Genomic DNA, 16,742 nt, shown 5'->3' with positions numbered 1-16,742 from the left:
AGCAGCTCTCCTAATCAAGACCTGTGAGTCACAGTAATCTGCAGCGGGTACAGCAGGACCTTCCGGCTCCGGGCGCTCTAACGACGGCGGGAGGCCGTTACGGCGCCAACGGCCACACCACGCGCCGACCTTCTCCCCGCCCGCCCCGCCGGGCCGCCCGCCCCGCCCCTCGGGCGACGCGGCGTATCCCCACTGGCTCCCGCCGCGCCACTGCTCGCCTGGTCCCGCCCCCTCCCTTAAGCCACGCCCCCTCGGCGCGCCCCCGCCAATCCCGAGAGGCAATGTGGCCTCTCTCCCACGCGGGGCGGGCCGGCTGCCCCGCCTCCCCGCTGGCCTCCTCCCCCCGCGGCTGCAGGACGGCTGCGGCTTAAACTAGTGGCAGCCGGCGATTGGTGGCCCCCGGGCAGCCAATGGGGTAGAGGCACCTCAGACCAAGAGTCTAATTTTATGCACGGCGGCGCGCCCGCCCTCCCCAGCCGCGACGCTGCTTGGGGGCGCGGGGACTCGGCGCGCGCGGGGACACGCCGCGTTCGAGCCCTTTGTTGACGGGCGCCCGGAGCGGAGCGTTTGCGCGCCTGCAAACCACTCCAGAGGGCCGCGGGCGCGCGCGGGGATTGGCCGCCGCGCCGGCCAATCAAGGAGCGCGGCGGGCGGGGCGGGGGGCGCGCCGGAGCGGGCCGGGCCGAGGCGAGGCGAGGCGAGGGGGGCCGAGGCGGGCTGGGCCGGGGCTGGGGGCGACGGCGGGCAGCGGCGGGATGAGGCTGAGCGGGGTCTGGCTGCTGGTGTTGCTGCTGGGGCTGGCGCAGCTGGCCATCCTGGCGCGCTGCGAGGAGGAGGACGGCGGAGGTGAGTGCGTGCGGGGCAGCGCGGGGTGAGGGGCAGCGCGAGGCCGTTGGGGGGTGGGGGCACCGTTAACGGCTCTGGCCGTTCAAAGCCACCTGGAAACGGGCGTGAAGCTCCGCGGCGCGTTGCTCGCCCCGTTGCGGCAGCGCGGTAGGGAGCAGCCCCCGGCGTTTACTCGTAACTTGCCCAAACGCGCTGGTTGCGCCAGGCCTGACGCAGTTGGTAAATGGCCTGGGGAAGGTGGCGTGGTGCGGGGCTGGCCGGGGCCTGCGCCAGGCCTGGAGCCGCTTCCCAGCGTGCTGGGGCTGCGGGGGGGGGGGTGGAATCGCCTTCGCTGGGGACTCCCTTCCTCGGCTGCTAATGCTCGGGGTGGCTTGTTCGGGGCGGGGGTGGAAGAATGTCCCTTAATCCCAGTAACGCCTGTCGGAGTTAGGTGCTCGCGTGAGCTGGGATCGTGTCAGAAAGTTGGCGGGAGACGAGCTTTGCGGGTCCTGGCTCTTCGCTCCCTTTCCAGACCTCTTTGGGCTGAAATTTGAGAGACTGGGGCTGAGTTCCTAATCTGGGCTCACAAAATCCATCAGTTTCTCAAGGGTTTTAACTTTCCAAAGTGTCGTCTTACCTCAGGATTGTTCGTTATTACCTTGTAACTAGCTCTGCCTGATCTCCTCTTCTACATCTGAAATTAAAAGTTAGAAATTAGAAATGTTAGCAATTATTGGCTTTGTCAATTAGCAATAAATATTTCTCTTCAAGGAGCACATTTCTCCCCTAACTTGGGGGCTCTACACTTTTATATGTATGTGTGTGTATATATATATATATACGTATTTTTATATATATATATATATATATATAAAACTGTTTTTTTCAGAAGAGAGTTTCTGTGTTGTGCTAGCTTTTTTGGTGGCCTTTTTTCCCCCTTATGTTTGAGTTTCACTGATGCATGTCTCCTCCCTTCCAAAATTAGTTAAGGCAAACCTGTTCTGACTTAAGTTCAGAGTCTGTTCGTGGATATTTTTAAGTGATTTTTTTAAGTGACTTTAAGTGACTTAAGAAAAATCTTGTATATTTCACATTTCCTAAGTTAACATTGCTGTATGTTAAATATTAGAGGGCATTCTTAGAGGGTGGATGCTGGGTGACCTCTTGAACTCCTGTCTTGCAAATTCTGGCTGGTTGAACAGGCATCAAAACTCAAATGCATTTATGTCAGGTTCCTTATCTGCCTGRACTACTGTGGACACTAGACTCTATTTTGTGAAAACCCTTATAGGATGCAGCATCTGCAATAAGAGASTGCACTTATTTCAAAGATTACCCTGTTTTTTCAGGAGGCTTTTACATTATAATTTTGCTTATTCTCTGTTCACCAGAACACTCGCTTATTATCAGTTTTAGCATGTTCCCATTACTTTAAAATTGTTTAATTGTGATATTGTAGTGAAGTCTGTATATGACATTATAGCTGACAGTAGGAACACAACCTTAGGCTTCAGATAGGCTGAGTTTTCATCAGTATTTCCCAAATGTGCTATTCTTCTGTATATAGGAGTTATTTTAGGATCAAATACAAACAGTGAGAGAGAGGAAGAATTTCCTCCTATATGCAAGTTTAAAATTAGTCCCTGTACAACCTGATTAACTTATCTCGTGTATCTCAAAATTGTATATGAATCATGAACTATGCTTTATGAAGGTTTTTATTTRCAAATAAATGTAGCTGATGATTTCCATTTTTGCCGTTAAAATGCGGATCTGTATTAATTGGAACAACACTTAAAAAAAAAAAAATGGTAGCCTTATGTACATCAGTTCTTCATGATGAAGGAAGGAGGAGCATGCTGTGCTGTATGATTTTTTGGAAATGAACTTTGACTAAACATTTAAGGCGGATATGCCCACAGCTAGGTTAGCCTAGAAGTTGTGATGGGTGGGTTATGACCATTACACTCTTCGCGTATTGACAAGGGAAAAGGAGGAATTGCACAGCTATTACACTGCAGAAAACAGAGAGGCTGCTTTATAAAATGGCTTTTGAATGACTTCACAACAGATTGCTAGAGCCTGGATTTTTGCATTTCTCAAGACCAAAAACTGTCTTAGAATGTGCTTTTCRAAAGGAGGCTTTCAGGCAATCTAAAAGTCACTGATGATCGGATGCAACTTTTTGATACTAAATTCATCCTACTTAAAGTAGGCCAGATTTTCAATAAATTCTGAAAGTTTAGCAAAATTATTACGTAAACTAATTTCAGCTAGGTTAGCCATCATCCTGAAACAGTTCTGCCAACTAAACTTACGCACCTGAAATTTAAGATAACATTTATCTTTGGAAGGATTTTTGTCTTGTGGGTAATAGTCATGTGTTGAAACTTGTGGAAACTTTTCACTGGAACAAATGGGAGTGGTCCATACTTCACAGAAGGACTMGTTTTAACCCAAAGCTATCATTTAATACTGTACTCGCCTGTTTTGCAAGTAGCTTTAAGAAACAAATGCACATAGTTTTGATGACAACTACTGTATTTTCAAGAACTGTCTTATACAAATATTTATTAGCTATTTTTGCAAATTCAGGTGTCAATTAAAAGGTCATTTTGGTATCTGATCACTCCAAAATATAGCAAGTAATGCAAAAGAATTTGTCTCTTAAAAAAAAAAAATCAAAATCAGATCTTTCTACTTCTCTCTCCCATGCTTTGTCAGGTACTTAAAGCAGATCTTCAATACAGACACTGGGAGGGAGACTGGTGGTAGCCAAGATAACCCTGAATCTCGTTGAAGCTGGAGATTACAGAAGATGAGTTTCAAGTCTTGAGCAGAAATTTATCAGTGTGCTTTTTGGATGGTGTTTGGGGAATAGGGAAATGTAGATCATCCTTAAGCACATCTGCAAGACCCAGTGTCCTGTTAAAGGCTTCTATTCTATGTTTCTGTCCCAGAGGTGGAGGAAGTGAGTAAGTGTAGTTCCCATGACASTGTGTTGCTGTCAGGGAAGTTTTAGTTTGGCAGGGCATGCAGGTATTTCCAGTGAAAGATAGGACATGTTTTCAGAATGGAAAAATAGTAACAGAGGTTTCAGTAATGATAGGTTGCGTATATTAACATTTTCACTTGTGCAAAACTGTGGCTGCAGATAGTATTTAGTTCTAATCTTTCTAAACAGTCAGCATATGCCATTCTGCATGGTCTTCTCTCAAAGGGGCAAGGGGAAGGAGGAATGATACATAACCAGAAATAGGGACCGCAATCTGATGGTTGGTTTCAGACAGATAAGCTGAACTAACTGCGTAATTTTGGTGGATAAATCCGTGCCYCTAAAAAACAGTCTGAAGTGATTTGCTTGGAAAATCAATGAATTTTGCATAACTTCCTGGGAGTTTCAGGCATGGGTCAGCCATGAAGGCTCTACAGTGAAATATAGTTCTCAAAACTGCTGAGCCCTGAGATCARTAGAAGTTTTGACTGGTAAACAGCTTTTAAAACTAGCTTTCACCACTGCTGTGTGTAAAAGAATATGGTAATAATTCTCTTAAARTATGTTTTGAGAGTTACTTCATTTGTAAGTGCTCTAAAGTAACAACATAGAATGCATTGTACATTTATAAATCAAGACTTGGAGTTACTTTCTAGATCAGGTGAAACAGCAGTAGTTGTTAAAGAAGTCAGTCTGTGTCCAGATGACTTTTGTGTGATAAATGATCTGTTGTAACCTCACTACATTGGAAGCTTATGTTTTGGTGTTATGTAAGTCTGTAACTTAATCAAAATTGACACATTTTCTACGGGGATGAATTTTTTGGGGGGAGTGGGGGGGTATATATTTATTATTATTATTATTATCTTCTTTTAACAGAAAATGAGTGTTCTAGCTGAATGAAGGACATCATTCTGTCCACAGTAAGCTTGCTCCTGTGGTCTGCGCTTTGTCTGAGAATAGCTTTTTTTTTTTTTTTTGGTTGCCTCCCCCTCTCGCTCTATTTTGTTGTACCAGGTCACTGAATATTGCATATTTCTAATTCTCAAATCTTGAACTCCAGGTGAACTCAGAGTATTTTCAGCATTCTTGTCTTCAATGASTAAATGATGTGTATGTGGTTTGTTTTACAGCAGTCACACCTGATAGCTTGCTTGCAAGCTTACTAGATTTATGTTAAAGAATAGTTTTAGAAAAAGGATATCTTTAGTTTTTTCTCATGCACACATGCTTCCTCTCTCACACTCTTTAATACCGAGGCTCCCAGTGGTTGGCTAAAAGGATCTTAATTTTGTTGATTTTTTTTTTGTTTCATTTTGTTTACACTTGGGATGAGAGATATATCATGGCCTGTTCTGTGACTTAAATTCCTTTAAAGTCATTCAGTAAGGCCTGTTTGCCTTGRATTATAACAACTTCAGCAGATAAAAATGTTTATTTAATCCCTTACGTGTTCATCTATTGAACAAAGGATCTCGATTCCAGGTCAAGAATGAATAAACTGGTTGAAGTATCTTAGCTTCAGATTTAATATGCTAACTTTGCTTTTGTAATGTAGCAAATTTGTTTTCCTCTTGATGAGTATATTCTTGACCAATGTTTTTCAGTCTGGTTAAATCAAAGGCTTCGCCTAAACTTCATCAGAGATATTTTTACACCATGTATTCCAGCAGGGTACACCCTGTGTCTGTCAGATGTGTAGAAGTAGGCTTACACAGGACTTCCTGTGACAGTTACTCATTTTCACACTCATTCTGTGGACTGGTGCTGCTTCAGAGCCAGTAAGTGGAGTGACACTCCTGCATGAGGGAAGTTTCCTTAGTAAATTGCAGACCTGAAACAGCTCTATAACTGAGAGAAAACTACACTTGAGGTGACAGGGATAGGAATGAGCGATCAGGAACAGGGCTATAATTTTAATGTGCCACCTCTAAACCACCTTGCTAGTAGCAAAATGTTAAAGTTTGAGATTATAGCAAGCATGTCTGTTGTTCATCAGTCCTTCAGACTTGCAGAGCATAAAAATTGTATCCTTAGTCACTGTACCTGTAGCACCACAAGGTAAGCATGGAGGCAGATAATATCTRCTATCTTGGTAAGGTACCTGTTTTTCCAGCCACATGCTGCTGTATTTGAAGGGACAGCTATATAGCTGCATAATAGTCGGCTTCTGTCTGAATTCAGGTATCTTGTGCTCTTGCCCTGCTTCTCGCACTTCAACAAGGTACCCAATGTGCCATGGTAGAGACTTTCATAGGTCTGTATGTATTAATACTGTATTCATTTTGTATTTTGCACTGAAGAGCAAATTAACATGTTGACCTTTTACTGAAATATTGATAATGTCAGCTGGCGCAGCATGCTCTGAAGTAAAATAGGACCATAAGTCTAGGCTCTTTGCAACCTCAGGCAGCTGCTATATGYGGACCTCTAACTAGGTTTAGATACCTTTTTTTTAACTACAGAATATATTTGAATTTGTCGTTAACCTGGTAGTGTTGTTTTACATTTGAAACAATTTGTATTACAACTTTACTTTTCCAGAATCTGTTACAAAAGAGGAAGCTGATGAGGAAGACGATGACGATGAGGAAGACGATGACGATGAGGAKGATGATGATTCTGAAGTTAAAGAAGAAAATGGTGTATTAGTCTTAAATGATGCGAACTTTGACACCTTTACTGCAGATAAGGATACTGTGCTGCTGGAGTTCTATGCACCATGGTGGGTTTAAGCTTGCAGTATCCCTGTGCGTTCAGCCCTGCCTTAGGTTTGGGGTAGGGTAGATGTGAGGATTTTCTTGACRGTACACCCTCCTGAAAAGTGAGCTTTGGTTGGAATGGCTCTCGGGGGAGAAATGGTAGCTTGATATTTCTTGTTTTTCCCGAGATGTGTTTAGGTAAATGATYTTAGGGCATAAAAAGTTGTCAGTAGCTTACAACCATGAGGAAAAGCTGCAACAGCAAAAGCAGAGGTCTGGATCACGACTGGATCGTGGTTTAATAATACAGGGTATTTAGAAGTGATGCTGGAGTAACTAGCTTCTAGGAGAAGCATGGGTCTCTGCTGTGGTCCTGGGCAGGGGATGGGGGCAGGAGGTAGTTCTTCCCAACAGGGTGTGGAGGTGTTCCTTTGTCTGCCCACGTGCCAGGTGATAGAGCAGCTTGCTCTCACTGCACAGATGTGAGTCGTACTGAGGGATCCCATGCCAAGAGAAGCACAGTCCTGCTTTCATCCTTGCTCAGTGTTTGTCAGGGAGTGAAGACAGAGCTGTGGTACTCATAGGGTAGATGTGTCTGGCTTTTTGATGGGTTATATAGGAGTTTATAGAAGAGGGGACTCCTGGTTCTATTACTACATCCCTGGTGTGGGGATGTGCATAACCCCATGCAGATTTGCAAGCTAGCAGTTGACTGGCTGAAAAGCACTTTGCAGAAAAAATCTTGACCAGCCTGCTGGATCACAAGATGAGCATAAGCCAACAGTGCAGCTTTACAGCTAAGAAGGCCAACTTAATCTTGGGCTATTTTAGTGAGAGTGWAGTCAGCAAGTTGAGGGCAGTGCTTTTTTGCCTGTATTGTACACCTATGAGACTGCATCTGGAGAGCAGTATCCAGTTTGGAGTTCCTAGTAGAAGAAATAACAGTGATACAGCTCAGTGGAGGGATGCCAGAGTGGATGGGGGGCTAGGGCACATGACATAGAAGAGAAGCCAAGAGAATTGGGATTACTCAGCCTCGAGGACAGTAGGCTGAGGAAAGATCTTACTGCTGTTTGCTGTTTGGGAGGATCGAGGTAAAACAGACCCATTCTTCTCCGAAGTGCAAGCAGAAGGATGAGAGGCAACAGGCACAAGTGGCACACTGGGAAATACCCAGTCATAAGGAAAAGCTTCCCAAATGCGGGTGATCAGATGGTATAGCAGGTTGTCCAGAGAGACTGTGGGCTCTCAGTCCTTTGAGGTACTCAAATTGGGCTGAACAGGGCCCTGAACAACCTGGTCCAACAAGAACTACTTTGAGCAGGAGGTTGGACTGGGTACCTTCTTGCAGTCCCTTCTAACCTACCTGTTTCTATGGCCAGTTGATCATTCATCCTGAAACGTTCTTGATTTCCACACGCACRCACGCCTGTTGTGTTGGTACTCTTGGGTCCTATGGACTTCCAAAAAACTCATAACACAGAACCTCTGCACTCGCTCGTCTCAGTGGAGGAGGCTTCCATAGCAGGGGAATTGTCAGAAGGTTTTGCTTCTCCTCAAGCTCAAGTCACTGTCCTTGCCAGAAGGATACGGTGGGAGTAAGGACATAGCTTATGCATATTGTCAGCTTAAACGGTGCATTGTTATGCATCTACGTGATGATGATAATTCTGTTGATGTACCGGGGTGCATTGAGTAACTCCATAGCACTCCAGGGAGCTATGGATTCACCTGTGTATAATGGAGACAAAGAATTTAGGTCAGAATGCATTTTTTTTCATTTTTAAAGACAAAAGTAAGATTTGTGGAGAGAAAAAYGAGAAGAATACATTTGTAGTGAAGTTACTGAGTTAGTGTTGCAGACAACCTCTTTTCCTTCACGGCTTAGTGATAAAAGGGATTTTTGCATTTTGCTGATCCTTTTCTAGTCTTTGAATGGGAGAGGGAGAAATATGATCTTACTTGAGGTGGTTTTGTATTTTAACTAACTTACATTGAGTCTCATCATGCAGAAATCCATCCCTGCTTGGTCCTAGATACTATCTCTGCAGGTGTAGCTTGCTTGCATTAACATCAACTTCAACTCAGCAAAAGGACACGTGGTCACTGCAGACTAAAGAGCTCTTTTCTTTCTACTCTTACTCTTGGCAGTGGTGAGGCTAGGCTATCTACTGCACACTAAGTTTGCCTTTTTTTCTTTTTTTTCCTTTTTTTTTTCCTCCATCGTTACTGGCTTTGTCTTCAGCTTGTCAAGTCATATTTAGGTTTTCCTGTACTAGTGTGCTCTGGCCCTCCAATTTTTATAGCAGRAACATCTGTTCTTCCCAAAGAGCTCTGGTGCCAGAGAGTGAGCGAGGGAGACCTATGTTACGATGAATGTGAGATTTTAGTAAGCTTAATGAATTTCTAGTTCATTTTTCTTTTTAGCTTGGTTTAGGCTCACAGATAAGGAAGATGGACCCAGATTAGGGAGAAGTTGAGGCCCAAGACACAATATTTGGGGAGGGGGGATGGGGGCAGGGAGGAGAAGCAGCATGAGGTTTACAGTTTCTTTTCAAAAGCTTGTTAAAAGTTTTCAAAAGTTGTTAGGGCTTTTTTTTTTTTTTTTTTTTTTTTTTTTTTTGCGGTGATGTTAGGCACCACATATGGAAATGTTACCTTCTGACTGAAAAAGCGATGGAAAAGTGATACTTTGATTCCTTTTCACATAATGCCATGGGCATGGCAAACTTCCGAGTAACACGTTAAAGTTTCTTGAAAGTATGATCACTTGAAAACAAGAGCTATAATGAAAAATGAATGGTGTAAATCCAAAATGCAGATACAGAATGGTATATAGACAGCACTTCTGAGTACATTTATTCTAGTGTATGTCACAGAACAACCATTAGCTACAGTTACTGTGTATCGGTCAGTTATTTGAAACATAATAAGCAAAAATGTTCTGTGTTGATGCTGTGAATATCTTGAGAAAAGACCTGGAAGTGCAGAGTAACAAAATACCTTTTAGGTCCATTGTAGACTTACTTGTTTACTTGTGTCTCCCTCTCCTTCTGACAGGTGTGGACATTGCAAGCAGTTTGCTCCTGAATATGAAAAGATAGCTAAAACTCTGAAGGAAAATGACCCTCCTATTCCAGTTGCCAAAATTGATGCTACTGCAGCCACTTCACTAGCAAGTCGTTTTGATGTTAGTGGCTACCCAACCATCAAAATTCTGAAGAAAGGCCAACCAGTGGACTACGATGGCTCTCGGACAGAAGATGGTAAGCGTCAGTCCTTTGCAGTTCTCTGTAACAAAGCAAGAAAGTTATGATCTTGCTTATTTTCATGGGATATGTTCATTAAGTCTCCTATAAATGGCTTTGATCTTGAGTTCCGTTACCTTAAGTAAAATAATTACTATGACTGAAATATTACCTAGTCTTCTAAATTGGCTGTAGGCTGGAAGACAGTTTCACAGGTAGRATGGTTACTGATGGAACGTTCCTAGAAGAGGAGGTAGTCTCATGCTCACAGGGTTCACCAGTCAGAAGCACTGGATCTGTATATTAATGGTGGATTTTAGAACTGCTGCTTAATGTGTCCAACTGCAGGCTAGTCAAAAGGGGAAAACACTATCTTTTCTGACTGTTTTTTAGAGGGATTCATGAAATAACTTGTCGGAAGTACATAACTAAGATGTGCTAATGTGGGGTGGAGAACATGTTAAAGGGCTTCTTGGTAATACTGCCTGTATGTTTGGTCCATAATTGCCACTCTGATTTCAAAATGTTCATATCAAGTCTCTGCCTTGATATACTACAGATATGRCGATGCGAATTTGCTAACTGGGCAATTGAACTGTCTTTCAGCTATTGTGGCTAAAGTCAAGGAAGTTTCTGACCCCAACTGGACCCCTCCACCAGAAGCTACCCTAGTATTGACCCAGGATAATTTTGATGACGTTGTGAATGGTGCTGACATAATTCTGGTGGAGTTCTATGCCCCGTGGTAAGCAGGAAGGCAGTTAGCTCTGCTTTTCTAGCATAGCTGTCCTGAAAACAGTTGGTAAAGCTAGCAGATGGGGGCTGATAACTGCCAGATACAACAGTTTTCTGTCATTATGCCTCTTCTAAAGCGGMTTGCCTCAACACTGTGCAGATGTGTCTAGCTCTGTGTATCAATTCTAATCTGGACCTAAAATCATATTACAAKTTACTTGAAGACTAGACTGAATCTGCATCTCAGCAGGGGATGGGTTCCAGAACTTTATTGCCTGTGTAGTTTGTTTCTTGGAATTTTTCCATATTTACTAAGTTTGGAACCTGTYGGGAGGTATTGCAAACTCTTGGAGGAGGTTTGTCCTTAGTTTAAAAATTCATGTCTCTGAAAATGAAACTGCCTTGGTAATGCAGGAGCAAGCATAAAGGCTAGCTTCAGGTTGGGAGAGAGAAGTCTCCCTGATCTGGGACATTCCTTCATAGGTTGAAGTGAATGATCCCATTTCTACTTTTACTGTCCGTRAAAACTTAGAACAGTTCTGCTTCAGGTGCAGAAGGTACCTAGTAGGACTTATGGATTGCAAAGTACATTTTCTTTCACCCTTCCCTTTCCTTAGGTGCGGACACTGCAAAAGGCTTGCACCAGAATATGAGAAGGCTGCCCAGGAGCTCAGCAAACGGACACCTCCTATTCCCCTGGCTAAAGTYGATGCCACTGCTGAAACTGAGCTTGCTAAGAAATTTGATGTTACTGGCTATCCAACTCTGAAAATTTTCCGCAAGGGCAAACCTTATGACTACAATGGTCCACGAGAAAAATATGGTATTATAACTTTCATTTTCTAAGAGCTTGACCACAAATGTATTGACAAAACTATAGACAAACTTGTTCACATCATAGGAATAGTATTTCACTTGAAGAAATCTGGTTCTGTGGTAGCTGGAGGAACCTGAAAAAAACATGCTCTAATACCCAAATGGGCTAACAGGATAAAGTTTTATCTCTGATAATTTTTACAGCATCTTTTTGTCAGATGGTACCATAGGCTCCTTTTAATGTAAGTTAAATACACATAGTAAAGCAGTGGCAGTACAAGAAAATAGTGACTCTTAATTACTGTATGGAGAGCTYTGGAAGGGCTGGCAGTGTTCAGTACTGGAAAGTTAAGGATTTTCAAGCAGGATTTTGTCTAACGGCAGGGTTAGGAGACAGCAAATGATCTTGAATTTCAGAAAGGCTGGTTACTTGCAAGGTCAATAACCTGAAATTGTACCTAGAACCAGAACCTTAAAAAAAAAAAAAAAAAGAAGCAAGAAGCTATTAACTTGATGTCTTTTGTTATGGTGCACAGATTGCTGTCCATGAAAAATATGATATTAAACAGTGCCAGAGAAGGGAACCTCTGAATCTTTCAGATGAGTAAATGTTCTGAGCAATTTCTTGGGGGTGTTTTTTTTGTCTTACAGGTATTGTCGATTACATGATTGAACAGGCTGGTCCTCCATCCAAACAGATTCAGGCTACCAAACAGGTACAGGAATTTCTGAAAGATGGGGATGATGTCATCATCATTGGTATTTTTAGTGGAGAGAAGGACAAAAAGTATCAGCTGTATCAGGAAGCAGGTAAAGAATGCTTTAAAATATTAAGCAAAAATGTTTGGGATTCTGCCCAGGACCTTGTAGCCATAGACAGAAGAGTTCCTTTATTTCTGCTCTTAGGTTGGTGGGTGGGTTTGAATTGGAAAGAGAAGAGGTGGGGGGTGAATTAAAGGGTGGTGTTTCACTTGCATTCAAAGGAAAAAAAAAAAACTCACAGCAAACATCAAAGATATAATTGGTGTATCAGTTTGCCAGTAACAGGAGATCTTAGCATTATGCATTTCTAAAATAGGAGAACTAGGAAGGAAGGAGAATTCCTAGCTGAGGAACAAATTCCAAGGTCTTGACTTAAAGCCTGTCTAGTTTTATCAGCTCATGTTGTGGTTTCCCATCTGACAGTTCCGGATGCTGTGCTCTACTGAACATCTTTGGGGTGGGGAACCTGAAAAAAAGGAGAAAGTTCATCTGCTGCAGAAAAGTGCTGGGTCAGGAGTGGGGAAGAAGAGAGGAAAAAGAGCAGCTTTGTAATTGCACAGACCGGGACAGGCAGAGAGGCAAGTTAAGAAGTCTTGCAAAGGAGTGTGTGGGGAGGGATGTTGAGAGGTGAAAGGCAGGATATGAAGCAGAGACTCACTTTGATCAAACTGATGCAGCAGGTTCTTTTTAGCTGGTTGCTGGAGATTGGGAAGCCCCTCTGAGAAGATGAAAATGGGCTGGAAGGGGCCTCATTGTCCATCTCTGGAYTGGTATAGCTCAACTATCCCTGGCAATGTCTGTTCCTAAAACCCTCTCTGATGTGACATATTTGTCCTGTTAACGTATTTTCTTACYACTCAGAAGAGGCCAAGCATTGCTGCCTGACTCCCTCTGATTAATCATTCTGTTTTGCATGCTCAAACTACTCAGAGTCACTCTTGGTTTCTGCCAGTTTTGAGAGCAATATGGGCAATCCTTTTTCCCCATGGCTATGCTTGTTTGGAGCTGCCATCACTTACAGTTAGAATTGGAGCTTGGGCTACTTCAACCTAGTAAGGTGCAGCATTATTCTGCAGGCTGCCCCATAGCACATAGGTTGACTAGATGACTGAGTTCCCTTTTAGCTCTACTTTATTTGCGGAAAGCCAAGAGTTAGGAGACTGCTAGACGTAGGGGATTCATAGTGTATGTTTTGAAAGCTGTTAAAGGTTTTGTAGCATTTAGAGTAAACCCTCAAGCAGATGGGCTATTCAAAATCATTCAAGGAGAGCTATTCAAATTTTATGCTCTATTGACTTCTTTTTAAATACTTCTCACCCTCTTTGGATGGAAACAGTTGAAAGATGGTAAAACTTGTCTCAGGCTTTGCTGCAGTCCGAGTCTCTGAGAATGGGAAGAGAATTCCCTTGCAGTGCAGTTCTAAGGTTTCAGTCAGAGGCTCATAGATAATTACTTTATRATTTTTTTTTCCTCATCTTTCTCCCTAATCTTAATTTTTCAGCTAACAGTTTAAGAGAAGATTACAAGTTCCATCACACCTTCAGCAACGAGATTGCAAAACTATTGAAAGCATCACCTGGAAAACTGGTTGTTATGCAGCCAGAAAAATTTCAGTCAAAGCATGAGCCAAAGATGCATGTTTTGGATCTTAAAGTGAGTAGTTGGTCCAAAGCTACAAAATTTGCTCACAAATTTATAGGAAGGCTCTTTACTCTGTRTATATAAGTAGTTGACCTCTTCCTGTTGGAAATACTTATTAAATATTTGGAGCAGCCTGTTTTTTTCCCTATGAAATTCTGCTTCTTTGTTCTAATAAGCTTGATAAATTGAACCCAGAAGTTCTATATTCAAATAGTAAGTTWCTGTAGTATTAATCTAAAGGTGGAATACTACATTATCCATAGTGTTTAAGGATTTGAAGGATATGGTAAGGGCACTGTGCATAACTTCCTTTCCTTCTTCTCATTTGTGTACACAAAAAACCATTATTTTGCAGTAATGTGTAGTAGGAATGTCACTTAAATCCCTTTTTTCCCTAAACAGGACTCTACAGATGGATCAGAAATTAAAGAGCATGTGCTAAAACATGCTTTGCCTCTAGTTGGTCATCGCAAGCCTTCCAATGAGGCTAAGAGATATGCTAAGCGTCCTCTAGTGGTCGTCTATTATACTGTAGACTTTGGTTTTGATTATCGTGTTGGTAAGTTAACTAGGAACACCTTTGATCCACTTCACAAGGAGGAAAGCAGTTAACTAGAAATCACTGATCTTGTGCTCTGGTGATTTCAGCTACCCAGTACTGGAGAGAGAAAGTCCTGGAAGTGGCCAAAGACTTCCCTGAATATATTTTTGCTGTTTCTGATGAGGAAGACTATTCTTCCGAAATAAAAGATTTGGGCCTGATTGAGAGTGGAGAGGATGTCAATGCAGCAATCCTGGATGAAGGTGGCAAGAAGTATGCTATGGAGCCAGAAGAGTTTGATTCTGATGTACTCAGGCAGTTTGTGCTGGCATTCAAAAAAGGTACAGTTCCTAAAATAGGATTCTCTTTCATATTTACCACTTATTYTTCCTTCCAAGAGTGTTTTTCCTGAGGTGATGGGTACAACTGATATTAATAATTAAAAAAATCATATACGCAACCTTAGTATTTTGTGGCTTACAGATTGTGGATGTCTTTTTGCCTCTTTCTGTTAAACTCAGTTCACTAACTTTGCCTGGACTACACTGTGGCATCTGGCTAGATTTAATATTGAATATATGTTTGGCAAGCTTAATATGTTCTTGTAGCTTTGAAGTGCAAACTGATGATAATTTGTATTCATGATTGGCGTAACAAATCAGTGTCTAATTCATTGTTGACAGATGCCCCTAAAAACAGAGAGAGAGAGCTTCCAGGCAAATGYAAAACAAATTTTGTTGCCTATATTTCACAAACTTCCTGTATTAAAACATCGCCAGCAAAGTAGCCTGTGTTTCATGCCAAGAAAAGTTCACTTACTGGCACAATACTCCCTGACGGGAAGATATATTCTTGCTCTCTTTTTTTCTTAACAGAGATCGTAAGAATTGCTCTTGTTATATTCTAATAATGGTGTGTATTTTGCTTCTTTATAGGAAAACTGAAGCCTATTGTGAAGTCCCAGCCAGTGCCAAAAAATAACAAAGGGCCTGTAAAAGTGGTAGTGGGTAAAACATTTGACACCATAGTAATGGATCCAAAGAATGATGTTCTCATAGAGTTCTATGCCCCATGGTGTGGACACTGCAAGAAACTAGAACCTGTATATACTGAGCTAGGAAAAAAATACAGGAATGAGAAAAATCTAGTCATAGCCAAGATGGATGCTACTGCCAATGATGTGACAAATGACCGCTACAAAGTGGAGGGATTCCCCACTATCTACTTTGCTCCGAGGGACAAGAAGAACAACCCTATTAAATTTGAAGGCGAGGACAGAGATTTAGAGCATTTGAGCAAATTTATAGAGGAGCATGYGACAAAACTTTCCAGAACAAAAGAAGAGCTTTAGATAAGTTGAGGGCGGTGAAGAAGGAATCGTTTGTACGTTATAGTTAAAGCAAGTTACTGACAAAACTCATTGAGAGAATTCGGCAGTTTGAGCAAGGAAATTCTTGAGCAGTAAAGCAATTGCAGTATCTTTTTTTGTATTGCAGAAAAGGTTTTTTGGGTTTTTTGTTTTTCTGGACACTGAACTTCTCTCTGATGTGAATGTCTTACATTAGTTATGATTTTGATCTTTGGAGAAAAATACATCCTTTATTTTTTGTGACTATCTTGAGCTTGATTATTTGATTCCAGTGCAGCTCTTTTTTAACTTAAAAGATTTTACCAAAAAAAGAAGGGTGGGGGGAGGAATCCCTCTGCTTCTTTTATTCTGTTATTTGTTGGTGTGATTATTGTTGGATTTCTTGTTTGGTTTGAACCAAACTCTGTTCTGTTGTATTTTTGTATACATTCATTTGACTGTAGCATTATATTTGTCGCTTAGGGCAGCAAAAAGATTTCTGAATTGTAGACTAATGATCTTACTGAAATCGGACACAGCAACATGCTGACTAAATATGCCCATGGCCTGGCTGCTTTTGTATTGTGTATCTCTGTAGAGAGGGTGATGCTAAAACACTAGGTTTTTCTAGTTGGCCTGTCTATACCAGCACATATTCATCAGTCTGTCTTGGAGGTCTTCCCAAGTATGTTTGGAATAGAAGGAATGCATCCATAAGCTTATAGGCCATGTCAGACTGTCCAGACTTAATGACATCAAGGACTAGCTTCTAAAACAGTTGAGTTATATTTTGGACAAATTACTTAGAGTTCTTCCTACTTAAAGTGCCAAATTTTCATTAGTCAATAAGAAGGCAAAATAAAGAACTTGGGATGTTGGCAGCCTTTAAACCATGGGGTTACCAGTGCCTAAAATGAAAAATCCTAAACTAAAATGTGCTTGAAAGCATTGCACTCAGCACATCTGGACTATGACTTTCTTGAGTAGTGAGAGAGTCCTGCCTCCAAAGGGAAATGGGACAGAATTGTTGGAATCTGTAGTAAGCTGCTTCCTTTTTGGTGGTTCAGAAATCACGACTCTGTGTTGCTGACTTTCTGAAAAAAAGGAGCAGACCTTACTTGTTGGGATA

The 16,742-nt window shown here is 42.1% G+C and overlaps 1 protein-coding gene across 1 annotated transcript; it reads left to right on the top strand.

Annotated features, from left to right (window-relative positions):
- Window positions 1-670: 670 nt before the first annotated feature.
- Window positions 671-15,880, top strand: PDIA4 (protein disulfide isomerase family A member 4). Its single transcript, XM_085306623.1, has 10 exons — window positions 671-846; window positions 6,365-6,545; window positions 9,583-9,788; window positions 10,377-10,515; window positions 11,123-11,328; window positions 11,973-12,131; window positions 13,585-13,736; window positions 14,127-14,283; window positions 14,373-14,606; window positions 15,201-15,880. Exons 1-10 carry the CDS (start codon window positions 756-758, stop codon window positions 15,614-15,616), a joined length of 1,941 nt encoding a protein of 646 aa, XP_085162749.1. The 5' UTR covers window positions 671-755; the 3' UTR covers window positions 15,617-15,880.
- Window positions 15,881-16,742: the final 862 nt, after the last annotated feature.

Source organism: Rhea americana, unplaced genomic scaffold, assembly GCF_003343005.1.
Source record: "Rhea americana isolate MKP2758 unplaced genomic scaffold, rheAme1 scaffold_242, whole genome shotgun sequence".
NCBI lineage: Eukaryota > Metazoa > Chordata > Aves > Rheiformes > Rheidae > Rhea > Rhea americana.
The sequence above is the reverse complement of the archived record's forward strand: the minus strand, read 5'-3'. Positions and strand labels throughout refer to the sequence as shown.